General features: G+C 47.1%; 9 protein-coding genes across 9 annotated transcripts; 4 read left to right on the forward strand and 5 right to left on the reverse strand.

Annotated features, from left to right (window-relative positions):
* Window positions 1–1069: 1069 nt before the first annotated feature.
* On the reverse strand, window positions 1070–2762 carry BO79DRAFT_251026 (uncharacterized protein; the record flags this gene model as incomplete). The annotated part of the gene is made up of 6 exons (XM_025685845.1): window positions 1070–1413; window positions 1489–1601; window positions 1660–1755; window positions 1817–1880; window positions 1949–2294; window positions 2358–2762. 6 exons carry the CDS (start codon window positions 2760–2762, stop codon window positions 1070–1072), a joined length of 1368 nt encoding a protein of 455 aa, XP_025543355.1.
* A 1098-nt stretch (window positions 2763–3860) lies between these two features.
* Window positions 3861–4963, forward strand: BO79DRAFT_138845 (alpha/beta-hydrolase; the record flags this gene model as incomplete). The annotated part of the gene is made up of 3 exons (XM_025678174.1): window positions 3861–4057; window positions 4125–4391; window positions 4465–4963. The coding sequence occupies 3 exons, from the start codon at window positions 3861–3863 to the stop codon at window positions 4961–4963; spliced, it is 963 nt and encodes a 320-aa protein (XP_025543356.1).
* A 957-nt stretch (window positions 4964–5920) lies between these two features.
* Window positions 5921–8023, forward strand: BO79DRAFT_138209 (uncharacterized protein; the record flags this gene model as incomplete). The annotated part of the gene is made up of 3 exons (XM_025678151.1): window positions 5921–6915; window positions 7186–7486; window positions 7802–8023. 3 exons carry the CDS (start codon window positions 5921–5923, stop codon window positions 8021–8023), a joined length of 1518 nt encoding a protein of 505 aa, XP_025543357.1.
* A 394-nt stretch (window positions 8024–8417) lies between these two features.
* Window positions 8418–10241, reverse strand: BO79DRAFT_224838 (vitamin H transporter; the record flags this gene model as incomplete). Its single annotated transcript, XM_025683700.1, has 6 exons — window positions 8418–8699; window positions 8779–9264; window positions 9316–9414; window positions 9496–9751; window positions 9813–10031; window positions 10093–10241. 6 exons carry the CDS (start codon window positions 10239–10241, stop codon window positions 8418–8420), a joined length of 1491 nt encoding a protein of 496 aa, XP_025543358.1.
* A 1143-nt stretch (window positions 10242–11384) lies between these two features.
* BO79DRAFT_213969 (sugar transporter) lies at window positions 11385–13130 on the reverse strand (the record flags this gene model as incomplete). Its single annotated transcript, XM_025683220.1, has 3 exons — window positions 11385–12337; window positions 12409–12562; window positions 12615–13130. 3 exons carry the CDS (start codon window positions 13128–13130, stop codon window positions 11385–11387), a joined length of 1623 nt encoding a protein of 540 aa, XP_025543359.1.
* Window positions 13131–15672: 2542 nt separating this feature from the next.
* On the forward strand, window positions 15673–16544 carry BO79DRAFT_207033 (glutathione S-transferase family protein). Its single transcript, XM_025682096.1, has one exon. It carries the CDS (start codon window positions 15716–15718, stop codon window positions 16373–16375), a length of 660 nt encoding a protein of 219 aa, XP_025543360.1. The 5' UTR covers window positions 15673–15715; the 3' UTR covers window positions 16376–16544.
* Window positions 16545–18512: 1968 nt separating this feature from the next.
* On the forward strand, window positions 18513–18953 carry BO79DRAFT_138377 (uncharacterized protein; the record flags this gene model as incomplete). The annotated part of the gene is made up of 1 exon (XM_025678156.1): window positions 18513–18953. One exon carries the CDS (start codon window positions 18513–18515, stop codon window positions 18951–18953), a length of 441 nt encoding a protein of 146 aa, XP_025543361.1.
* A 1682-nt stretch (window positions 18954–20635) lies between these two features.
* Window positions 20636–21430, reverse strand: BO79DRAFT_224842 (xyloglucanase 2; the record flags this gene model as incomplete). The annotated part of the gene is made up of 2 exons (XM_025683701.1): window positions 20636–21035; window positions 21090–21430. The coding sequence occupies 2 exons, from the start codon at window positions 21428–21430 to the stop codon at window positions 20636–20638; spliced, it is 741 nt and encodes a 246-aa protein (XP_025543362.1).
* A 1386-nt stretch (window positions 21431–22816) lies between these two features.
* Window positions 22817–24240, reverse strand: BO79DRAFT_224843 (uncharacterized protein; the record flags this gene model as incomplete). Its single annotated transcript, XM_025683702.1, has 4 exons — window positions 22817–22966; window positions 23161–23526; window positions 23595–23770; window positions 24189–24240. 4 exons carry the CDS (start codon window positions 24238–24240, stop codon window positions 22817–22819), a joined length of 744 nt encoding a protein of 247 aa, XP_025543363.1.
* Between the last annotated feature and the right edge of the window lie 986 nt (window positions 24241–25226).

Genomic DNA, 25226 nt, shown 5'->3' on the forward strand with positions numbered 1-25226 from the left:
TAAGGAAAATCCGCAAGTATTCGTTGCCTGATTGATACCCATACTTGTTGTGCGAGGACCAGCTTACCGTGTTCGACAGTGTCTGAAGAATCGAGCTTATTATTTCCAATTAAAATCGCGTATAGATGACCTCTCATTATCAGAAACGTCATAGTCGCTAAACCTAAAGTTCAAGCGGTGACAATGTTGAAGAGACAAGTTCGGTGATGAATAAGTCTGACATTTTGACTATCTATAATCCGCTGTCATTATCTCAAAGCACTAAGCTGCAAGGCCTCTGAAGTAGTACTGATTATCAGCCAAGGCGTGTAAGTGGTGTCAACTCTAGGCTATATGCTTGTAGAAAAGCCTGGATGGACTGATTGAGTCAGGGTCGAAATACATCATGCCTGGTTTGCACATCTAGAGCAGTAATCCGTAGACAGTTCAAGCCTTCCTAGCACGAGCAGCTTACATCGCTTCTGAACAGCTTTTGAGATAATGCTGTATATTACCCTCGTGTTTCTCCATTAAACAGGATATCCAATGCTCTGGGGTAGTACACAGGACTTCTGGGTATAAGGGTGCATTGGATATATGTGCCATAGTACTTGGTGTTCTGGCAAGCTTTGGCTTCGTGACATATTTCTTCGGCAAGAGCTTTCGGAAGTTTACGCAGCGGTGGGCTGTGGATGAATGATTGTGTCTTAGATGGACGACTCAAGGAATTGCCTCAAGTGTTTGGCCTGGGGTGTGGTACTGTGGATATTGTGCCTGGGCTCGTGTTGGTCGAATAGAAAGAATGTAAGGGGTCTACAGCATGCGATGGATGGGGATTTCGGTATAGCTCTTGGCTAAAATTATATAGCACTTTATTTGATGGTATGCTGGATTTCGTTAAATTTTATACTAAGACACTTCTCGCGCTCTGTTTAGAGGGTATTTACCCGTATGAGCTCGTCTGGTGGTTGAGTCATTCTCACAGTAACATAATTTCAGAGGAAAGTAACGGAAAGTGAAAATAAAAAAGCTGCATATCCTGATATATAACCTCTCTATCATCTATCTAATTACATCCACGACCCAAGCATTATAACTCAGAGGCTCCTCCTGCAAAGTGCCGCAAGATTCTCCAGCCGGAATACCCTACAAGGGAAATAACTGGCAAGACAATAAACAAAGCACCCACAATAATACCCTGCTCAAAGAACCCAATAGCAGTTCCTGGTCCTTGGCCAGTTTCTCTCAGAGGTTGACTTTCTCGTTCCCTAAAAGCCTGTAGTTTGCTGTACGTGGGGTTCGTAAAATCCTTTAGCTCAAAGCCAAATGATTCAATTGACTCTATGAGCTCCGGTCTCGGTTTGGACATCATCTCTTTGGTGTAGCGTAGGCGAAGAGAAAGGCCGTCTTGCCTGTGAGGAAGAGCAGGTTCAACTAGGGATACATAACAGGGATCAGTTAATAACTTTATGGAAGGAGTTGACCATGAGAGTAGCTATGTTCACATACCAAGAAGCTCCGCTGGAATACAATTCACGAAGGACCAGCAGCTATCTATCTGTTGGCTCAGGAACTTTCCGGCAGCCGGTTCAGCAAAATGATACGCAACGAGATATTCAGGCCTACTTAGTGTTAGCAAATTTCAACGCGGAATCTCAGAATGTAGGCTGTTCGGCTCACGTGTTAGACGCTTCAATTACCGCATCTGATAAACTCGCAACTGTAAGCAAAGTTAAGTATTGCCCATTACCACGCATGGTGGCCAACGAAGACGACCTATGTAGTCGGATTTCGTGTCAGTAGTCGAACTCTCGGATAGTGTGTAATCAATTCTAACCTCTGATTCACATCGATCATATAAAAGCCCTCTCGCTTGATGAGGGTTGCCTCGTCCTTGCTCTCTGCCTCTTCGATTAATTTACCCTCTTCAATATCTCAATGTGGCGCAAATCCTTGTCGCGGTTCAGACCCATTGTTTTGCGAATTATCGTATCGATAAAGCTGTTTTTAACCCATTCATTGTGGATTATGAGGTCTGGTGCGTGGGGCGATTGTCCGGAGAAGGCAAGATGAGCAGAGAGGATTTGTTCGGCGGCCTTGTCAACGTCTGCTGTCCGATCAACAATCGCAATTGACCGCAGACAGGGAAGTGATCGGATTAAGTTGGCGGCTTCCCTTTTACCAGTCTGGTCAATTATCAAGGCCGTGGAAAGAACCTCCTTATCATTCAAAGGGCCCTTGCTTAAAGCATACAACTCCTGGTCGAGGGATTGGAACAACGATGGTAGTAGCCCATCCACGGCACACTCGTCGCACTATGACCAAGTCAATGTCATGATTAGTGTAATAATTGAGTGGCACGAAGACTGGGTACGCACCTCAACCACAAAGGTGTTCCCAGCAGCTATAGCACATGCCACAGCAGATATGATTGAGTAGAACCTCGTGTGACTAGTCGGTCTCACAACAACAACCCCATAACCTACTCGGCGTTCAACATTGTTTTCTCCTCTAGCAATCTTGTATTCATCGTCAATAGCTTGATCAAAATTGATCCCATCGTAATGCTCGCTGACTGTCGCAATCGTCATGTAGTGTTCCACTTCGGCTTCCGCTTCAGTCGTGAACGGAGTAGAAGCGACGACGTCCAAAATCCCCTCGCGCGAGTCCAGGAGGCTTTGGTGGAGTACTTTCAATTGACTTTGAAAAAACCGCCAATTCGATGTTCGGCCATCGATTGCTGCGGCGCGAACGCGCTTGATGCGAGAATTCGAAGACAACATTTTGCTTGACCAGACAACGTAAAAGACCACCCAGGCACAAGCTGTTTGGGGAAGGTCAGGAGTACAATGCCTTCTTATTCCAGGCTAAACCTCGGCTTTCATAACTAGCCCTGTAAGCCTAGGCCTCACTCTCCGCATCCTCCAATGTGCGTGTGTCCCCCACCGGAACGTGTATCGTTCCGGCACAATGCAGATATAAGAGCACTAGACATACATCCATCCGAGCGTCCACATAGCATTTCAGCTAGTGCTTCGATACTGTCTCTTTCAGAACAAGCGATATCATGACTAGTCAGACCACTACTACCACTTCCCTGTCCCCTCTCAATGACTATCACATCCGACTTACCGGCAGCCGTGATGCCTTGCCGGTGAAAGTCACTCGTCGTCGTGCGACAGGGAGAAATCCCCCCCAACTGGCCTACCAAGTACAGACGTGTTCCCACACATCGACCCGTTAATAAACATTTGGATTTATCGGAACGTCCGAATGGGTCGAATACGGGGGAATGGGTCTTTGTAAATGTCATGCTCAATGGCGTGCGTTTGAACTCCGTAAGTGATTAATTCCAGAAATACTGAGACTAAAAGTGGACGATGGTACTGATCTAGCATTGTCAAACATAGCTTTTCGTGACCAGCTACGAGAGCACTATAGGAAGATTCTACCCAAAATTGACGAGATACGCTATCGGAGGAGAATGGTAGACTTTGTGGAAGAATGGGGATGGTTGGGGAAAGCGTAATTGTCTTACGTGTCTCGCTCTGGTTCTTAATATGCTTTGTCAATTTGATAGTCGTATACCGTTCCCTGAATCCCCCAATTTACACCCCGATACAGAGGCATGGTCTTTTCGCCGGAAGGAGGTGGGGCGGCTAAGTGGCTCTCCGGGGGAGAAAGTGGGAGTGTTGATCCGCCACCGGAACCTCTTCGGATAGCCAGACAGTAGTTCGTGCTGAGATGGGGTATAGTGAAAATTTTAATAATACCTTAAATATGAGGCAGTTGCTGAGCAGCCTTCACAAATCTTGAATCAGCTCATTGGCCTCAGATCACCCCTCTCCCCCTAGACTCAATCTTCTACATTGATAGTCAGAATGCCTAATAACTTCCGGGATATCAGCGAGACCTTCGTGGATGAGGAGAACAAAATAGTTTTCCACAAGAATGTTTCTGTTCCCATGAAATGGAATGGGAGTGTGCTCCGTATCAACGTATACCGTCCTCTGGCGGAGGGTACCTATCCCAGTTTGGTCACGTACGGACCATATGGCAAGGACATCTATTATGGAGAGTCAGAATTGTTCCCTCTTGTCCACTGTGTATTGGTTCTATCATACTGACAATGGGTTTCACTCTAGCTTTCATGCGAAGTCCTTCTCCGAGGTCAATCCCGCGCATAAATCAAAATACTCAGCATGGGAGACACCGGATCCCGTATTTTGGACCAAACACGGCTACGTCGCTGTCCGCGCAGACGAGCAAGGTTTAGGCCAATCAGCTGGTCTACTTGATACCATGTCAGCCAACACTGCCAACAGCTTCTTCGATCTGATTGAGTGGACTGCCGTACAAGATTGGTGCAGCGGCAAGGTTGGCTTGCTGGGCGTGAGCTACTATGCCGGTAAGTAAAACCCGTGATCTTTCTACTCCAACAATACCTCTATCTTACCATCTAACCTTTGATCGTTTTTTAGGGAGCCAATGGCGTGTCGCAGCAAAACGCCCCAAAGGTCTGGCCGCCATCGTACCTCACGAAGGCATGTCTGATTACTACCGCGACCGGTGTCGCCACGGCGGGATCCTGTCGAACAACTTCATCGATTTTTGGTGGAACCGACAAGTGGTCACCAATCAATATGGTCGGCCTGGTCGCTCCAAGTCCCGCTGGGGAGAAGACACAATCGAAGGTGATCTGGATCCTGCTGAGCTCGCGGAGAATTGCCGAGATCAGAACGTCGATAACGCGGAAAATCCATATCTTGACGACGAGTATCACGCGTCGAAGGTCTTCCGTCTCGAAGATATCGAGGTGCCATTGCTGAGTGTTGCAAATTGGGGCGGAATTACGCTGCATCTGCGTGGTAATGTGGAAGGGTATACGTTGGCCGGCTCTAAATACAAGTTCCTGCGTTTTATTGTCGGACGGCACGACTTGCCATTTTATTACGACATAGTCAGATCGATATCATTGTTTTGATAGAGAAACTCATTCAGTCACCTTAGGTTCCCACCTTTTTAAAGGCACGAGACCGGTAGTCTAGTAACAGATGGATGTTGGAATTTGATAGAAGAAGGTGAGATCATCGATTAACCCTAATACCCCGTTCAGAGTTAGGTGTCTGGGTTTTTCCAGGGGCATCTTGGTGAGAGAGTCACGGCATCTGCATGGCGAACCAAATCGGAGTAGATGGGGCGATCGTCCACGGACGGCTACTATAGCTAATTTATAACCCCGATGCTCATTCAGTCGCCTATGTTTGCTATTGTAATTTAGTTAGCGTGGCTTTCTTCCTAATCTGAATAGTGCGTGACTATGCAAGACTTGTAAGCATCACTTACTAACCAGGTAGTGGTCACTTAAAGTCTTAGACAAGGTCTCGCTCCTTTTCCGATTTGATACATCTCCAGCTGTAGGAATCCACAGGAAGGGTTGGGTCAGCTCAGGGTTCCGGACGCCACACCAAATTCTCTGGCCGTGGCCTTGTAGCTGTCAAACCATCCGTAGCCTTACTAGTGTCTGCCCAAGGCGACGGGTCAAAGCACAGAGTTTTCTGAGAAGATCATCGTTCATTAATCAAACTCGCAGATATGATTGGTTGCTGATGGGGCAGAGCTGAACACAGCTGAAGGTGGAGTCTACTTACGTGTCTAATTTAATACACAAATTAGGGGCCCGTCCCGTTCGCCGATCGAATGGTCCCCAATCAAATGACCACCTAGCACTTCGTCCGTAGATAAGTAGGATTATAGCTGCATTTGACAACCCCACCCGTGAAGATCGTTTCTACACTCAGGTTCATAAACTGTCAGCGACGCTCCTGACGAGATGGTTTTATCCACTACAAAACTACCCAGGGCCCGCATCGATTGTTTTGGGTTCCATGGCTACGGGTGAATGCCTTTTCCACCCATGTCACCACACGTCACATTCAGAATGCTTCCCAGGACTATTGATCTCATTCTCCTGCTTCTCCTGGCATCCAATGTTCAAGCCTCCAGTACATTCCACACAAATTGCACGCTCCCACCCCAACACACCAGTTTTGTGTCAGCCCCAAACACCCGTGGCACATTGCAAATCCTTTGGTCGTCCCTATTCACCATCCTTGCCTGCACTTGGACTGTGCTTCATCTCAATGTCCCTGAGTATGTACCGAAACCGGAAATAAAGGACTTCAAAAAATGGCTCAAATGGATGGTGGACAAGTATCAACATCCAGCCAAGTGGTTCCTCCTTACCGTGCTTGCACCAGAGATTCCTTTTGCCAAATACTGGGATGATCAGGTCCGGGGGCATTCACTGTTTTACCACTATGAAACAGTTTTCAGGAAGAAGAACTGGACGAGGACTCATGTCCTCTTCGCCAATATGGGAGGGTTTGCGCTGCGGTGCACTCCCGATCTCGAGGAGAGCAGCCCCGGTTCGAAGAACGAGAAAGCGACTACGGAAGATCAAGACGACTACCAGACCAGTACGAGCCCCCCTGTAGAAGATGATACCTCTCTGATGGGGGGGCCTAGCACGTTGAAACCAATGACTTCGGCATCATGCTGCGGGAAGCCAGAAAAGCAAATACCATCTACACTCATCGGGGATCCCGCGAAAAAGTTCGAAGAAGTCTTCTATCTGACAGCCATCGAAGCCTTAAAACTTCTTTGCAGTACAGAAACATCTATACCAGGGCTAGAAAACGTATCGGAGGAGGAAATCAATGCTCGTTCGAAATCGGATATGTTCATGCGACTCCTTGCCGTGGGTCAAATTGTCTGGGTGGTTATTCAGATTATATCGCGGTGGGCCTATGGCCTGGCCGTGACCCAGCTGGAGGTTACAGTTGTTGCTTTTGCCTTCTGTGCGGTGGGAATGTACACTGTTAACCATGGGAAGCCTAAAGGAGTTGAGCTGCCGATTCTCTTCGAATATCCTGGGTCCAAGAAAGCGCTGCTAAGAGAACTTCAATATTCCATTTTCCCTGACTTTGAAGGGAAACACAGCAAGTGGAAGTTCTACAAATGCAAGTATTGCACTAAAAAGAAGATCCAAAGCCACGGCGGTACCAGCAAAGCCAACAAAAAAAGTAGCGACGGAAATGACGAGAACCATGAACCTGCAAATAATAACGATTCAACCGATGCTAAATCAGAGACCATGTCCAGAAGGGACCCTGTGGCAAACGCAGACATCGGAGGAAGCAAGAGATCGACCAAAGTGCTTACAGCGGAGATGATATTGACAAACCCTTCGGATACATTCACAGCAATTGTACAAATGGTACGAGCAACGCTCAAATCTAGCCGGGACTCGGGTGATCCAATTGGCAATGGATTCGTTGACGAATCAGAAGACCCGAGCAAGTTGAGCAATATTTCCACTGACTTGTGGATGTTCATCGGCAGTATGATCTTTGGGGGCATCCATCTCATAGCCTGGGATTTTCAATTCCCCACCACAGTGGAGAAATATCTCTGGTGGGCGGCGTCATTGTGGTGTACTGCTTGTGTACTGACCGAAACATTGCTTTACTTGGTAATCATCATACTAATTTATTCTGTCGAGTTCGCAAATAAAGCGATGAAATTTGACAACTCATCGACCCCCGAGGTTACCAAACCCGATGACCCAGCCGGACTGGGCGAAACGGTCTCGAGTACCGGCCCCGACCAAGTCCAAGCAAACCCTAACACAGAGCTTGATACCGGACCCAGTCCAGGTCTAAAGGAATTCCCCACTAGGGAGGCCGAAAAGCCAGCGCCCCCACCCGAGGATCCACAGAGAGATATAGAATCGCAGGTTTCATCGCCACTGCGCTGGAAGACGATCAAACTTGCGGATATAGCCCTAGTTGTTCTTTGTTTGTCCTATGGATTTGTAGCGCTTGTCCTCTCTGTATTGCTTATGGCCTTGGGGTTTGTTGGTATTCTTGCCTATATTGTGGCAAGATTGTTCATTGTTGTTGAGATGTTTAGGACATTGGTCTTTCTTCCGCCGGACGCTTATATTGCTACTTGGTCATCGGAAATTCCTAATATCGGTTGATCATATCATTACATGCTCGTTAGACTTGATTAATTGGCCAGTTATTCTATTCCTTAGCAATAGCAAGAAAATGAAGATTAAGACTGTGCAAGCGTATGTCTCAGTACTCCCTACAGGGTTATTCTTACATCAACCTCCTAGTATGTAGCTTAGACACGGCTGGTCAGACCAACAGTTCATGCCTCACAGCCTTTGGATGTAAATGCTCGAACCCCTCCCCCCCATGCAGAAGCCTGTATAGACCTTCAGTGGCTATCTTACTGATTCTATACCCCTCTATTCCAATGAAAACAAGCCCGTGAGGCAGACTGGGCATAAGACTCAATCACGGCTAGGCTAGAAGTACCATTCGATACCAAAGAGTGCCAGCTTGTCTAGCGACACGGAACAAGTACTAGTTCCAGTAAACATACCTGAACTGGGGGATCTCTTTATCTGTCTTATCCAGCATACCGGCAATATCTCCATCAACCTCCTCGTTGCCGTGGAATGTTGGATATACTCCGTCGCGACGTCGGTTCTCCCACACCAGGTAGAAGCGAGCTCCCCCACATGAAATGATCCCCACGGCATAGCATATCATAATAGCGAGGAATCCAGTGGTGTAGGTAGGCGCCTGATCTTCAAAGAATAGCTGCGGTCCGACAATATTTCCACCACAAAAACTGATCAAAATCTAGAGTTTGCGGTTAGCATCTACTGGCTCCAAGAATGCTACTTCAATAGGTGGTTGTCGCAAGGTGAATTCAACGTACAGCTGTGTTCACCGTCATCTTCTTGGTAAAACCCGCAACATTACCCGATGACAAGGACATCGCTAGGAGTAAGTTGGCAGCAGCGGCTGTCATGAGTACCTTGCCGGTGAAACGACCCCACATTAGATGGGCTGGGAGCTCGCGTATCAAAGCCGTGCCGATAGTGGCGAGACACAGGTTCCATACCATCCAGTACGATCTAGTATTGGTGAAATATGAGCTGCCACCGGTGGAGATAAGAACGGCGATAAGCATAGCCAAGTAGCAGGTTGCTTGAAGAAGAAGGGAGTTTAAGGTGCTGAATCCTAGGCCACTGACTACTATTGTGCCGAACTTAGGATTGGTCAATTCTGGGTACACTAGACACATAACATGGGGCGAGGACAGTTGGCAACTCACCGTGGTTAAGGCACCATTAGGAACCTGGCCAAAGAAGGTTATGGCGCATAACAACCAGGTTTTAGCATCTAGGAAGGCTTCAATGCACTACATCCACTTCAACTCGCTGCTCTTTATCCCAGTCATGTTCATCTTCACGCGAGTCACAGCTTTCAGACGATCCTCGTCATTCATGAACCAGGCCTGCATAGGAGTATCGGGCATAAGATACAACAGATGGACCAAGCTACTGTTAAGCTACCGAATAGTAAAAATACGACCTGCGATTTTTAGCAATTGTCTTAACAATGAAGAGAAATATCATCAGAAACTTTTTACTTTCCAAGGTGCCATGCTCTGAATATGTCCAAGCCCATACGCAATCAGGCGCCCGGTTATACCAGCGAAACTGTTTCCAATGGACAATGCGGCTTGCCTCAACGGCTGCTCAGATCGCTTGTACCACATGGCAACAATGACGCTTAGGCCTGGGGCAATGGCCGATTCAGCTGCGCCGAGAAAGAATAGCTCAACCAGGAGTCCCGCAGCATTGTCACAAGCGGCTGTTACTGTCAAGATCACCCCCCATATACATCTGTAATATTCCAGTCAGAGTTATGATGTCCGTTAAAGGCGGTCCTGTATAACTTTCTCACATTGAAATAGCAATTGTCTTTCCCACATGCCAGCGGACCATCAACATAGCGGCCGGGCATGCAGCAACCATGTAACCGAAGTAGTAGATGCCGCTCGCCCAAGCAAACTCATCACCGCTAAGCTGAAGGTCGCCTGGAAGGTCTAGAATGGATGTGAATGAGAGAGCCTGTTTATCTAGAAACTGTAACATGTATGAGATGGACATGAGAGGTAGCAGGCTGTGAGGGCACTGTTAGTTAGATAGTGTGTTTCTTTTCAAAATCTGGGCTGGATTCGCACCAAATGTCGATCTTTCCAAGAATCCTTCGGTCTTCCTCCGGGCTGAGTGGCTCGGTTGCTGAGCCAGACTTGACGAGCCCTTTCTCGGTTTGAACATTACCGGAGGCTCCTCTCCGGGGTCCGGGCTCTCTATCTCGCTCCGAGGCCATGGTATCATAACCCTCAGTCGAGAGAATAAGATGTAATGATGGGGAACGACTGCTGCCATCCGGATTGACAAATATATAGAGCGGTATGGCTACTAAGCATAGCCAGAAATGTAACCGTCCACCTGGGAAACTTTTCTCCTTTTCATTGCGCCACCGAACGTGTTCACGGCTGCGTTCAGCCAGCAAGCCTGTGCACAGGTTACATAATTTATCAGAAGAAGATATACGAACCGGGATATATCCTGGATACTTGGTGTTTCACAAGATCTGTGCGACCTCTCATGGTGGAGAAGAAGATTCCGTTCTTTGTTCAACTTCCCCACATACAGAGGCCTCCACCCACGGCCTGAGCTTTCATCAACTCGTCATATGCGCGATATACTATTTATGTTCTGCACGTGTGGCTCAATGAGCCATGGAACACACGTAAATTAACGGTGTGCATTGTGGTATTGACTGTTTTCCCACGCGGTCTGTGCCTTTACGAGTGCTACGTTACATCTCATCCCGACTGTCGTTGCATCTCAGTCAAGCCTTCTCTACGATGGTTCAACCATTAGTAAAATCTCCTCCCTCTAGAAGCATCATGGCCATATCCTGGCTATATCCAGACGCAGGAGTCCAGAAAATTTGGCATAGAATCCAAATTTCATTGACAATGTCGACGAAAGTGTGGGTTCCATTACATTCTCTTTCCTCAGAAAAGGTGGCTCCTTGTCAATATTTTCAATAACGGTTAGTCAGAGGAACCCAAAAATAGGAGATATGATAGCAGACCTACAAAATTTGTACCAACTGTGGAGCATGTCTGGCTTACTGGTCAAAAGTCAATTTGCTCAGTGAGTCTTGCCCGAAACCAGTTCAGGTTGGAGACCCGAGACCCTGTCCAACTCGGTCACTCCTTTCCATTTTGTCGTAAATACTCAGTAAATCCTCGCTTACGATCATATAGTCAACCTTTTAAGTATCGAGTTCAAAAGTCCATTGGGCGCTATCATAGCAGCCCTCTATATGTGCGTCTAGTCATAATCCATATATACAAAGTCATCAATCCAAATCTATATCAGATCACGCCAGCATAATGTACAGTCCAGGGCATCCAGTCCCAGTCTTCCAATTCTAACTGCAAACCTTATTATCTTCTCATGGTGCAGCATCCTCCTTACTAACCCGATGGCCCTGGTTAGCCTTCCGATCCGACGCCAGCGTCTGGGCAAACTTGCTCCTCTCGCGAATCTGCGGCCCCTTCCAGTAGAAGATGTAAATTGGAAGCACCACCAAGCACGAAAGACAAGCTAGGATAGTAGTAGCATACTCCACATGCCACTTATCACCGATATTCTCATACATCGGGGTGGTATACATGGCCGCAATACCCGCCAACAAATCACGGCAGAAAGCATTACCGCCCGTCGCAGAAGCAGAGTACACACCGTACGCAGCGACCATGTAATCAACCGAGGAAAGGTAGATAGCGTAGTTGGCTATGCCGACAAGGGTGGAGAAGATCATGGATGCTATCCACGGAACACCGTACTCTTGACCCAGAGACGTCCACGCGAAGCCGAACAGCCCTATCGGTTCAAGCAAGGCTAGATAAAGAAGCCACTTGAGTCTCCGCTCAGCAGGTAGTGCATCGTCTCCCTTCGCGTCGCGAATCTTCTGGTCCCGCCAAAACCAAGGGAAGTATGAGAAGTATGCAATAACGTAACCGATGTTGATCGGGATGACGGCCCAGGCCTGGCCGAGGATACCGAAGCCCCAGCCCTTCTCGTACACGATAGAGAAACTCTCCAGGAAGGTGAAAATGAGGGAGTCGGAGAATCCGGATAGGAGGGAGAGACATAGGACGATGGGTTCACGGAGGAACATGTAGAAAGGACGAATCCAGATCTTGCCGGCTTCTTTGAGGGAGATGCGGGGGTTTTTGAGCTCGTTAGGTCCGTAAATATTCGGGTCTTCGCCGGATTCACGGCGGCGCTTGGCTTCGCGGTCCATGATGATAGTCGAGCGGCTCTCCGGGATGAAGAGGAGGATTACCTCGACAACGAAGCCGAAGATCAGCATGATCCAGAAGAACCATTGCCAGTCGAGGTCTGTCCGATGTACAGTTAGTGGTTTGTGGATTATTTTACGGTCGGCTTTTTGAAAATGGGAGAATACGTACAGCGCTCAATCGGTCCACCTATGACACCTCCAATACTTGTTCCGATGCAAGACGATAAGACAATAAATGCCAGAGGAAACTGCTGGTCTTCGGCCTCGTAGAGATCAGCAATAAGGCCTAGGGTGACACTACCGCCCGCGGTCGAGATTCCACCCTACAGACATGTTAGCATGACATAGTGTACATTCCAGACGCAGGGAACTGACCAATCCACGAGCAACAACAATAGTGCCCCAATTCGGCGCCAAGGCAGCTGGAATTTGCCAGATATTGATAAGAAACATGGAAAGCTGGAGGATAGGCCAGCGACCAAATTCTTCACTCCAAGGCGCCCATAGTTCACATCCAATGGAATAGGTGATCAGGTAAATCATCTGCCCCGTCCGGGCTTCCTGCTCCCCAATATTGAATGCCTCTGACAACGGCTTGACAGCATTTGGAAACACGGAGGTGTTAAAGTTCATGGATATTTGGACGCATGCTATGGCCGCAAGATACGACCATTTCTTCCATCTCGGCCAGCAGTAAGCCAGCTTATCGTAGCAGTCGTTCTCCTTCAACTCGCGTCTTCCGTCTGAGCGTATGGACCCAGTTTCTTTCTCGGCTCCAGTGAGCCCAAATGCGGGGACAATATCATCCCCGCTATCCTGGCTGTCTTTCCCCTTATCGGAAAAGGAACTGCGAGATGACTGGGTCTGGGGTTGCTGTTCGTGGGGATACATAGTGTGATGTCATTAATTGATACTATCACACAGGAACAGGCAAAGATAAGAAACTATTCCTCTCTTAGAGTTGTCTGACATGGCTGGATACCCTGCCGGTCGTCTGATAGATATACCATCCTGCCTCAATCATTCATTCTAGATGTTGTCATACTGGAGCAGTTCGTTTCCAAACCGGATTTGGGAATTTGGGGTTACAGTGGGGCGGGCCGGGCAGATCCACCTGTGGATCATCGCCGGGGAGAAGTTCATACGCGCCCAATCAAAACATCGGCACTCGACTCACGATGCACCCTCGGGCTCACTTTTGATTTGTCTCTATGGCTTCCGGAGGTCCGGCTGCTCCATACCGATGCACCTAACTCGGAGTAACACACTACCCGATATCCACCGTAAGCACAGAGCACCCGGTATGATATCATCGTTGTGGTTCTGCATTGCGAAGAAACGAACCTTCGCCACACATCCATTCTTTCTTCCTCGTGCATTCACCACTCATATTTGACGTGTTGCCTAGCAGAATAGTGTCGAACCTCGGTCTCTCGGGATGCATAAGGAAATAGCAGCACGGAATGACGTGTCCTAGTAATGTGGCTGATATTTCTCCAGGTACCATGCATAATGACGCTCATTGCATCCCCTTCGGTCTGCTAATGTTCATTCGGATAAATTCTCCTTAATGTGCTGTTGTCGGTTATGCTCTTTCGACCAGTGCATGTTAATTCAAGTGCATCTTAACCTGGAATGATGTCATAGTACCTGTGTCTTCAATGAGTGACAGACACTACAACACTCATTCTTCTTGAACATTACTAACAAACTTGACACAGCTCGTTCATTACTCGGACTGCTGTTCTCCTGTTGAGGCGATATCATGCTGAACGACAAGTCATCCAAAAATCCAACGCAACGAGCTTCACTCTCGATGAGATCTCATACTGTATCTCTGGAAGATGTTAATCTGTTGTAAGGGGCAATAATCTTGAAAGAGTGAATCCACATTCCTGCATAGAGGACACTGCTTGTCGTGAAGAGATACATTCAGCACAACTATGAAGAAATGCCAATGATTATTCAAATTTGTATTAAGAAGTTAAGAAGTTATCTATAGAAAAACAAAATGAAAATTAAATACTGAGTGCCATCAGTTACTTCTGGTACCTTCATCATCAAACAAGTTGTCACACCGGCTAGACTTTTTCCGCAACATCTGCCTCACAACAAGGTCTCTCCTTAGAGGCTTTGTCAGTAGTCTTCGGACCTCTCCCGCTACGTTAAGTGTTTTTTTATTACCCTTAGTCATGAACTTCAGGCCACAAACACGAGGGTTCATTAATAACATCATCAAACAACACCACGCTACAGTTGACAGACGTAGCAGAGGAATTCATAAGGAAGGAGTTTAAAAGATACTAGAAGCATAAGTTCTATGACAGCATAATACAATCATGGTCAAAGTTTGACACACAAGCAATATCCTAGGGGTTGTGTATCTTAATAGTTGTGTTCAGACCTGCCAGACAACTTGAATATCCTTACTAAGCAATTATTACTAAGCATAGGGCCAGGGAACATCTTCAATGAGAATTACTCACTGAAAAACTTTCTAACGTATTCGACGGTTGGACGGCCCACACGGTTGGGCGGCCCATCTGGTAATACTATACAAAAGACTCTTTTTGAACACAAGATAACTCAATCATTATAAGACTGGAAGACTCAATAAAGCATAAATAAATTATGAATAATATAAATAATTATTTAGTATTCCTCAGAGATCTACATAAGTATGAATAGTATCTTTTCATAATACAATATATGTAATTTATCTGTAATTCTAGATATATCAATATATCTTATATAAGAAAAATTTTAAAAAATCTGGAAAAAATATATATCAGTTTTTCTATGATACATTATCTATATGTGAAGTTATAACTAGTCATTCTTTGTAGTGGTTGAGATATAAAAGGTTTAAAAAGGCTTCTTTTATATGGGATAACCAGATGGGCCGTCCAACCGTTGAATACGTTATGTAGGGTCTGCAATAAGTTTTGCATTCTTTTTAAGTGCAATCATAATGTTTACAGGGGATGCAAGCAGTCGTCGCATTCATTATAAGCACCAGTGCAGGGCGTTGTAATATCAAAGCTCCCTCAATTCCGTCTAAGTATTCGCCGATTTCCTCTCTCAAAGATAGATAAAGTCAAATTAAACTCATCGAACAAAGTTAAACACTATAAAGTCAGGTCCCCTCGGGGTTCAGTTTATAGCCCCAATCAACGTCCCATTCCACTTCCGAATATACTGCCTCTGGGCCTGAAAATAGTAAAGTTTTCGATAGCTCTCGTATATACGGTGAGTCACCGGCTCTAAGCGGCCTTTAGCGGGTTTTACGAGCGTCAACCCCACTGACCAGCTATATATGAGCCTGTTAAACCCCGCATCAGCTAGTTCCGATATGGGATATTTGCCCGGGCATAAGCACATATATAAGTGCTTATCCCCTCCAGTAAGCCTGATCCATGTGCCACGTCTGAAGCACTGAGATAAAGCTATCCTTGAAAAAACATCTCAACACCATTATGAAACTCTACGACTCACCCGCCCCCAACCCCATGGCCGTCCGCCTGTTCATCCTCGAACGTGGCGGACTCAACCTTGACGTTGAAGTTGTTGACACAAAGACTCTTCAGAACCGACGCCTTCCATATCGCGCGATTAACCCTCGCGGGGAAGTCCCCGCCCTTCAACTCGATGACGGCACGATCCTGACTGAAGTCACGGCCATTTACGAGTACCTGGACGAGATCGCCGCTGGAGGTACATCGCTCTTTGGAAATACGCCGGAACAGCGTGCCGAGACCCGCATGTGGCTGAGAAGAATGGATTTGGAGATTTGTCAACTGGTTATTGCTTGGATCAGGAATGATCCTGCTACTATCGATCTCTATAAAGGCCATCGAATTCCGACGCCTGAGGCGAGAGTGAATCAAAAAGTGATGATTAATCAAGCGTTGAACATGCTGGATGATCAGTTGGAGGGGAAGACTTGGCTATGTGGGGATAGGTTCTCTGCTGCTGATGTTCACTTTTATGGGTTGATGAAGTTGATGACTATGAGGTTCTGTGATTGGGTGCTGTTGCCGGGACGAGAGAACTTTTTGGCATATTGGAAGAGACTGGATGAGCGTGAGGCTTCGAAGAAGGCTTTGCAGACTTTTGCGGCTAGGGTTGAGGTGTGATGCACATACTGGGTCTCCGAGGGAAAGTTCCCATAGGATCATATCATTGACCCTTCCCGACTAGCTACCGATACAATGGTGTCAGGCACATTTGTGTTACTAATTCCCGAACATATACAGACCACTCATCCAGACGTTTTACGGTTCCTCCCAGTTGCAACAAGCTGCTACTTTCTTCGTGTCATTGTTAGTTGGTTTTATTCATGCCGAGGCACTAGAGAAAGTCCTTGTGTCTTGGGAAAGATTCCCATAAGATCTTCCACTTTCAACGTTCATTAAAGAGCCTGGTTGCTTCTGGTTTCTTCATTGCACTTGCTCAGGTCATGTCGAAGCGGACACTTCCAAGCCTCGGGATCGTTGGAAGAATTACGAAAAGTAGCCAATGCGTAATGAGAAGCAACTAGAGGTCGTTGGACGCCAGAATTATTAATTTATTTTGGATGATTCAACCTCTTGTCTACATGGTAGCGTGGTTGATCTCAAGTGCCAGTTTTCCCGCGTGTTTGACCCTCCACCATGCGGAAATAGTATCCGTACCTCAGCCCGACCCCAAATCTCACGTCTCACCAAATCCCTGAAAGTCACCCATCTACCGAAGACACTATCTCCATAACAAAGTATAGTAAGAGACAGCTAGTCCAACTGTCAACTAGGCATGTGCATGTTTACAGGTGTCTATGTATCATTAAATCCCTTTTACTCCTCGCTATCATCTTCCATATTCTTGTTTCTGATTAGCAACAAGGCTTGGGCGACGCTCAAAGCAATTTTCATCAGCAGGCACAGCCAGGAGAGGCTGAGCTCACTACCGTTCAAGTGCCTGTCCGGTGCCCCAATACAATACCAGTTAGTACTAGCATATTCTTAGTCTAATCAACAATAAACAGTTGCAAAAATTGGGAAATGAAAGACTATTACGTTCACTGTGTATCAAGAGCAAAAGCATTCTTTTTGACTAATTTCTGTCATTGTTGTTAATTGGTAACAACGAAGTTTCTTCCTAGCCTATATTCGAAGGGACCCTAGCGGCCTTGGCGGCCCATCCCCCCGCTCAATTACCAGCAGCGCCAACAATTGGCATTTGAGCTTGATTGGTCTTATGGCATATCACTCTCACAAGGAATCCGTTTCCTCCTTCGATTTTTTTTTCTAAAAAAAAAACCTTACACATGTATTTCCAGATATTGACAAAATCTGTTCGAGGAGTGCTCATTAGACGGTTGTCAGAGTTTATTTAGCATTCGAGCATAGACACAAATATATGTAGGCATTTTTCTAAGACAAGAATTCGTACAGGCGGTGCCATTGACAATCTCACAATACAGTCATTGCAGCCAGTTTGAAAGGGCTCAAGTCCGAATCGAAGCGAGAGTTTGAATTTGAGACAGCAATCTCGATAGGCCCTAATGTCCCACATCTCCCTCTTCTCACCGTCGGCTGTAGCCGACAGCATTCCTCATTGAACAAACCCAAAATTCTACGAGATCTAAGTGTTAAGTTGCCAGATGAGTGACCGTTACCATAATGACAATTATTCTCACCGGGTGCTTCGGCTTTGAGATTATAGAAACCATGGCTTTGTCTCAAAGTTTTTCTTGTGAATGGGCCTTTTAGGTAATTCTGGCCCCCACGCCATCACATTGAAGGGTCACAGCCTCGATCCCATCTATGGTGGTCCTGTGTTGTGGAATGACCCGTGTGATCCTTCTCTGCACACCCTCCACTACGCTGGATCAAGCTTCAGCCACTAAAGCGCTGAAGACATGTATGTCTCTCCTAAGTGGCCCGCAGGGCGTAAGATCAACCCACTGTACCCGCTTCCTCTAGATTTTTGGCCCCTTTTGGCCCCTTTGGCCCCCAACATCCTCGCTAAGCATTGCCGATACCCCAAACAACCCGGGGCAATAAGCCATCCTCCAGCAGCACTCTAGATCGGTGGGACCATCAAACTCATGTAGTATGGCGCTCGGTTTGAAAGAGGGAGAATGAAGAGACGTCTATAAATCGCGACACAGCCCCTCTGTGTTGCCCTCACGATCCATTGTCCCCAATCATTCAAGAAACCTCTTCATTCCAAGTCAATCTACAACTACTTTTCTCAATTGTCCGACCGACAACAAGAGATACAACCGCAAAAATGAAGTCAACCCAGCTCATCCCATACCTCCTCCTTCCCCTCGTCCCCACCCTCACCCTCGCCGATAGTGTTCCCTCGGGCGCCAAGCTCTGCGTAGGCCAAGGTGCCGGCAGCTGCCAATTCGCCGCGTACCAGCTCCAACCTACCGACACGTGCGAAGACCTTCAAAAGAACGCCGCCTATATCTACGACCACGAATGCAACCTCATCGGCCACACGGAGAACTTCGCGGAAGGAGACGCCATTGACTCGCAGCTGCCGTATACTGTCGATGTCAAGAACATTGTTGGCGGTCCCTCATGTGCGATCAAGTACGAAATTGCCTACAGTGATGGGTTGTACGGATACGGAATGCCCTCTGGTGGTGTTTGGGGCAGCTGTTCTGAGAGTGGCCACCAGTGCAACTGGTACCGGGTGGCTTTTGATTGCCCTGGATTCTAGAGAAATTTGGGTTTGATCTCGTGGGGTGGGATAAGGACAGCCCGCCTAGTCTGGACTGTTCAGTTTTCTTGTTTAATTGTATATAATGTCCATGCAATCCCAGGAGTCGAGCGAACCTTGAATCACTGCTGATACCAGCGTCGGCTAAAGTAACCTTTCGTCAATAATCAACGGAATATGCTAGTCAATTCACTCAATGTTCCTAGTGACCTCGAGATATCTTTCCAAACTGACACCTCCTACGAACGACTCTATGATGTCTCATTTCTTTTCGTATCAATGAGATGATTCTCTTTCAAGGTACCAAGGACCCCACCACAGGGCCTTGAGATAGGCACGTGTTGCTGTTTTCCCCACTCATATTCAATCCCGCCTCCTCCTTATTCCAATATCACCTCCATCGACTTAGACACTACTCTCATAATGTGGGAGCCGCTAGCTCTTCCCTTCCAGAGCTCCCAACCTTCTCCTACCCCTCTGCCTACAATAAACAAAATCCGCGCTTGCACCAATGTTCTGTGGGAGGCCAGGAGTCTAGGGTTGTAGCAGTGAACAACAACAATCTTGTAATAAATTTGGAGTTCGTGTGGAAATCTGGAAAGGCCAAGCTTTGATGTATCTTGAACAACATGCTCTAGAGGTTCCAGTTCCTCGCTTATATGCAATGTACTATGATTCTCACGGGCTTTTTCCTGTTGCATCGTTGAATATCATAAACTCTCGGTACCAGGCAGTGACAGCGATCCTCTGTCCAAGAACACCAACGAAAGGGCTGATTGTTGGTCAGGCTTCGTAAAAGCCTATATCTTAATGGTAGTGGGGACTTACAAGATCAGACTTCCTATCCCGCCAAAAGCCTCTGCAAGCAGGGCAGCGCGCACAAGAATCCTATCGAAGTATCCTATTCCGGTATACCAGCGTCTTCTTTGCTCCCAAAGGTCTATAAATGTACACGGTGGCTGTTCACGCACTATGGCATGAAGCTAGTCAAATTTAAAGCCTTGCGCTGCAGCCTGGAAAGGCAACCGGTGCTATTAGTAGATGTTCTCGATGGCTTGTTAGGAAGAGGTAGATAGCCAACTTACATGGTACGCAAACCAGTAGTCTTCGCACACATTTTCCGTATCCCAGGTAACTTTATTCTCAACTGCTCCGTTGATCAAGATCCATGACACATGGGCCCAGCCTATGAGGGGGCGGCGAAATAGCCGCACGAGCAGTTAACACTAGCCAGAGCTATTCACTCAAGATTGGAATATGCCGCAGATCCCTGCAGCTATGGGGCATATGTGTTTTGGCACAAGGGTCTGGGAAAGACGGAAAGAAAATGGGTGGTAAAGCCAATATCTGGAAAGTTTATACAGGAGATATTCAGGAAGAACCTGAAGTGAGAATTGAAAGGGATGTATGTAGTTTGAGTGCCTAAAGCGCATAAAACATTGAGTACAGTTGAAAGAAAGTAAAAACCCAGCTCGACTGCCTCGATCAATTATCCCCACCTTGAATCACAACAACAAGCCCAGCAATGGCATCCCATCAACTTGCCATTGCCAAGGCCTCCTTCTCTGCAGGTCTCCTGCGTCCAGACCCGACGTCCGTCGCGCGCGACGTAATCAAAGCCTTCCACGCCAACCAAGTCCGGGCGCTATCGCATTGCCCACCCACAAGCTTAGTTTTACCCCCTACTGGTAGGAAAGGGTATAGGAGGTGGTAGTAAACTTCGCCTGCTGACCATCAAAAGGCTCAGTGCCGGCACCGATGCTCAGGAAGTACTGATCATTAGGAAAGCTCTGCTTAGAGACGAGGTAGGTGAAAAACTCAGCCAAATTGCCAGAGTAATCCTTGAGCTCAGTGGGAGCGACAAAGCTGAAGACGGTAGTTGCGGCGTTGGTGCCCTTGTAGAGCTTCCACTGGGTACCGCCAATAGTAGGATTATCGATCTCCTTGCCGGTCTGAGAAATGGGGCCAGCACCGCCCAGAGCAGCGGTCCAGATCATGATTTCGTATGCGGCGTCACCACCTGCGGTGGGAGCAGTGAAAATGTCGTAAGCAACGTCGGCGACGATGCCCTGTCCATCATAACTGTTGACATGATTAGTGATGATCTTTAGATAGCTACTTTACCGGAATACTTACGACCACTTCCAAGACGTGTTGATGGTCTTTAAGTCAGAGACCTTCTTGTTGGTAGGCCGCGACTCAACATTGGGGTAGCTCTTCACCTTGCCTTGGCCGCCGGACCAGGTCCAGGTAGCATGCCAGGCAATGTCGCTAGTATTGGGTGCAGAGTCCACACCAATACACTGGGAACCAGAACCGCTATCCTTACCCCACATATTGTTATACAGCTTGAAAGATCCCAGTTCGATGCTATCATACTGTCCGCAAGACTCAGCGCGCTTGTGGTGGTGAACAGGGGTCCAGGTGGCAGACACAGCTGCAGCACCAAGAGCAGCGAGGAAAAAAGAGGACTTCATTGTGATTGTGTAGAAGTACGGAGAGAAATAGGAGACCCAGTGTTTATGCAGAAATTGAGTGTGTGACTTGTTAGAGAACGGAAGTAGGGGGATGATGCATCTTTTTATAGCTGCGTTTGAATCTACATTGTATCTAGTCGATCCAAAGGTTTCCAAATACTAATCAACAACTTCCGAGCGCTACTTACGCTGATGCTTACAACACGAAACTCGGTTCTGGCGGGTGGGGATATGAGCAGCTCAGGTATGTTCCGAATATTGTCCGAAATTTGTATATCCCAAAACAGACAACGATCACCCGGACGTTTGATTTCATTGAACGGGAAATGTAAATGTAAGACATGGCCAGTTGATTACAACTATCTCGGGAATCCGTTCGCCAGATGACCATGATCATCTATAAAACTCTAGCCACCAGTGTCTCCGAACGTTAGCCGGCTAATCTGAACTACAAAATGACAGCCGGAGTGGAAAGGGCTTCCTTAATTTGCTTTTAAATGTATCGAGGCTACAAAATTCGATAATAACTTCGGATACCATAGGGGTTTTCCTTTCTCATCATTCCTTAAACCTCTTTTCAATACCAAAAATGATACTTCATGGTTTGAAATGCACATACAATGAAGATATACTTCCGCATGATGCATACAAGCCTTGCGAATTTAGCCTATGCCGACAACGATGCACGCACCACATTTAGGCTATTTTCTTACATCAAAGTTAATCTAATAGACGTCTCTGTGGGTTTCGGACCATTCAAAAATAGTACATCTCACTGCCGATCCGGCACGGCTCATCACACGGGAAGTTCAGGTCTCAACTCAGATCCCGCTGTGTTACACATGGGATAGCAAATTCTTGTGTGATCTGGTCTCTGTGGGGATCCCGAACTTTTTCTTTTTTCTTACACTTCTTTCCATTATCTTTCTGACCACTAAAAGACGAGAGTAGAGTTTATACCACTTTCAGGATGACTTAGAGATCATCCCTTGTAGCTAGAAGAGAGCATCGTCAGGTAGCATCTCCATCTTTCTGGCCCCGTACTAACCAGGGGCGGCGGTTCAACTACCAAGGCCCTAGACCGCCCGACTAACTGGTATGCACGTTAATTCATCCGTCTTAAGTAACGATATTGTGATTACTATCGTACTAATATCCACAGATGTTTTCACCTGCCTCGGTCTCCGTTGTTTTGCCCGCTGTGTATGTTTCTGAAGGTGCCACTCTGGCAATTCTAATAGATGGACACGCCACCGAGGAAAATGCGCTATATAGTCTACAGCCGACAAGTCAGGGTGTTGAGATTACAGAGAAGGCATGGCATCGTTACACTTGACTTGGTGAACAAGTTATGGGTATTATTATGACATCTTAAAAAGTAACACATCATTCATCCATCCGCCACTCGTAATCCAAAGTTTCCAGACGGCTCGTCCGATTCCTGGCTGCGAACCATTCCTTCTCAGAGCCGTTACTCCGGTCAACCCGGTCCCATCGCTGGCCGGATCTAATGCCATTCCGATACGGCTGAAATGCCTCTTTGTAAAACAGTTTGCCGGTAGTAGTTTTTCCTGGACCTCAGTTCGTCAAAAATTGAGCAGCCGGATTGTTCCACCGTTCTCGCGCCCTCAACCCGTCATTCATATCTTCAACCTCAACGGTCCAAGCTACTGGCATGAGCTTAGCCTCCTCCAATTGCAGTTGGTTTTCTCCTATCCCTGTCGTTGGACGTCGCCCATGAGTGCCTCCTTCGCCTGTGCTTCCTCGCGTTTCTCTTCCTCCGCTCGGCGCACTTCGGCACGTTTCATCGCCACATTATTAATACGACCAGACATATCACGATGGATTGTTTCCTGCACTTGCTCCCCAGCCGGACTCTCCTTGTACGTCGAAGCCTCGGCTTTCTTCCGTCGTTCCTGTGCCGCAACCATGGCGGCAGTCTGCGTGGCAGTCTGTAAACCTGCCCGACACCCGACTCCATCCCATGCATCGTCTTCTTCTTCACCCTCAATAGCAGGTGCATCTTCATTGTCTCCCTCGTTTCTTCGTGTCGCATTTTCCGCGGCAGCGGAGTCGATAATGGCGTCCGCAGCTTCCTGCTCGTTAATCGCACCAGCTAGTCTTCCAGTCACTCTTCTTGGGGCGTCAAAATCCCCCACCACACGCATGTTACTACTGCTGGGCGACCTTCGTCATCATTCATCATATTGGTCGCAGAGATCTTCAGTTCCAGCGGATCGTCATCGGTGATTATTGGGCCGTCAGCGGCGGTATCAACTTGCTTAGTCTTCTTGCGCTTCTTCTTCGGTCGCTCGGTGGCCGAATCAGCCGTTAGATAATCTTTTTGCGAAATATTCGGTGAGTGAGGATGATGGCATTGAGACTATGGTTTGGTGGTAATCGGAGTGATTTGCAGTGATGTTATGTGGATCAAACGTTAGTTTGTAAAGTTTATCGAGGTTTCCGATAAGTCGGACAATCGTTCAGCCGAGTTTCTCGGGCTTTGCAAATACCGTTCTTTTAGTCTCGTTTCCTGGAAAGGCTATGGTAGTCTGCTAAGACTTCATCTTTGGTCTAGGTGCACGAGCCAATATTCGGAGAATGTTCGGAGCCATGTGGCTGAGTCCAAGGAAATGCCCACTGCATGTATTTGGGCCCCGGCCTCCCGCACTCACATCGGCCCAGCACGCCGAGAATCTTCTCAGGCTATTGTTTTGATTAATCACATCCATCCTATGTAGCATTCTGTCATACACACGATAATCGATTAATGCAAGAACTCCGTTATCGGTGATTTGTCGATACCGCATTTAAATATCGCATTTGTGCTTGTAGGGCTACGTAGGCAGACCTTATTAACCTCCTCACCTCAGCCAAAAATTCAATGCTGATGAATACTGATTCGGCAATGGCGTTTTTCCTCGCGACGGAGGTTGCAGGTTTCGACTGCGAGGGCGGTCACTAGGGATAATGTGGGAGGACGCTGAACATCTAATCCTATAACTGAGAACCACGCGTGCATCGGCCTACCGGGTGGTCTATATGGCTGCTTTGGGTACTACTGGAGTGAGCACTGCGAGTGCTTCACGAACCGTGCTTTAAACTAGAGTGTCTCTTCTACGGCCGACTACAAGCTATTCAATTTTTTTTTTTTTAATTTTTTTTTTTTTTTTCTTTTTCTTTCTTCGTTACCGAGAACACTCGGTGCCTCATCTAATGTGATGTTAAAATAGCAGTAGGTATTCATTATCGCTTTGCTGTAGATCAGTCAATGCCTTGCTTGCTTCCTTACTATAATTCAACTGATGTCTCCTCACTATTCCCAGATCTTACACAGCATGCGAATGATAAGTGTCCCAGAAATCATCCGACACCTATGACAGCCTACTGCTCTAGTCGGCCAATATCTTGGTTCTCAGGATTAGCTACTTCAAATACTGGAAAGGTACTATCGTGAACCCGTGTGCTAAGTGATGCCAGACGTGCGTTCGAGCGATCCCAGTCCCGCAATTTCAACACACGTTGACTCGGCATTGCCTTGAGACATAGTGAAATTATACTCTCACATAAAAATAAAGAGAGGCAAGCAAACAAAAGAGCCATAAAAATGGCAAAAACATACAACAGAAGGGATTCGCTGGTGGTCACCCACCCAACTACTAACCTCCCGGCGTGTGGCTTAAGTACGGCTGAGCGGACGGGAAGCCCTGTTTTCCACACCCTGTGGTCGTATGTACTAGATCTTTCTCTGACTAGCATGATATAGTGCACATTCATTCGCTTAATTGCGAAAAGG

This window comes from Aspergillus costaricaensis, assembly GCF_003184835.1.
Source record: "Aspergillus costaricaensis CBS 115574 unplaced genomic scaffold BO79scaffold_4, whole genome shotgun sequence".
NCBI lineage: Eukaryota > Fungi > Ascomycota > Eurotiomycetes > Eurotiales > Aspergillaceae > Aspergillus > Aspergillus costaricensis.

Coding starts and splice junctions, on each gene's coding strand:
- BO79DRAFT_207033 (XM_025682096.1), top strand. CDS start 15,716: ATGAAACTCTACGACTCACCCGCCCCCAACCCCATGGCCGTCCGCCTG.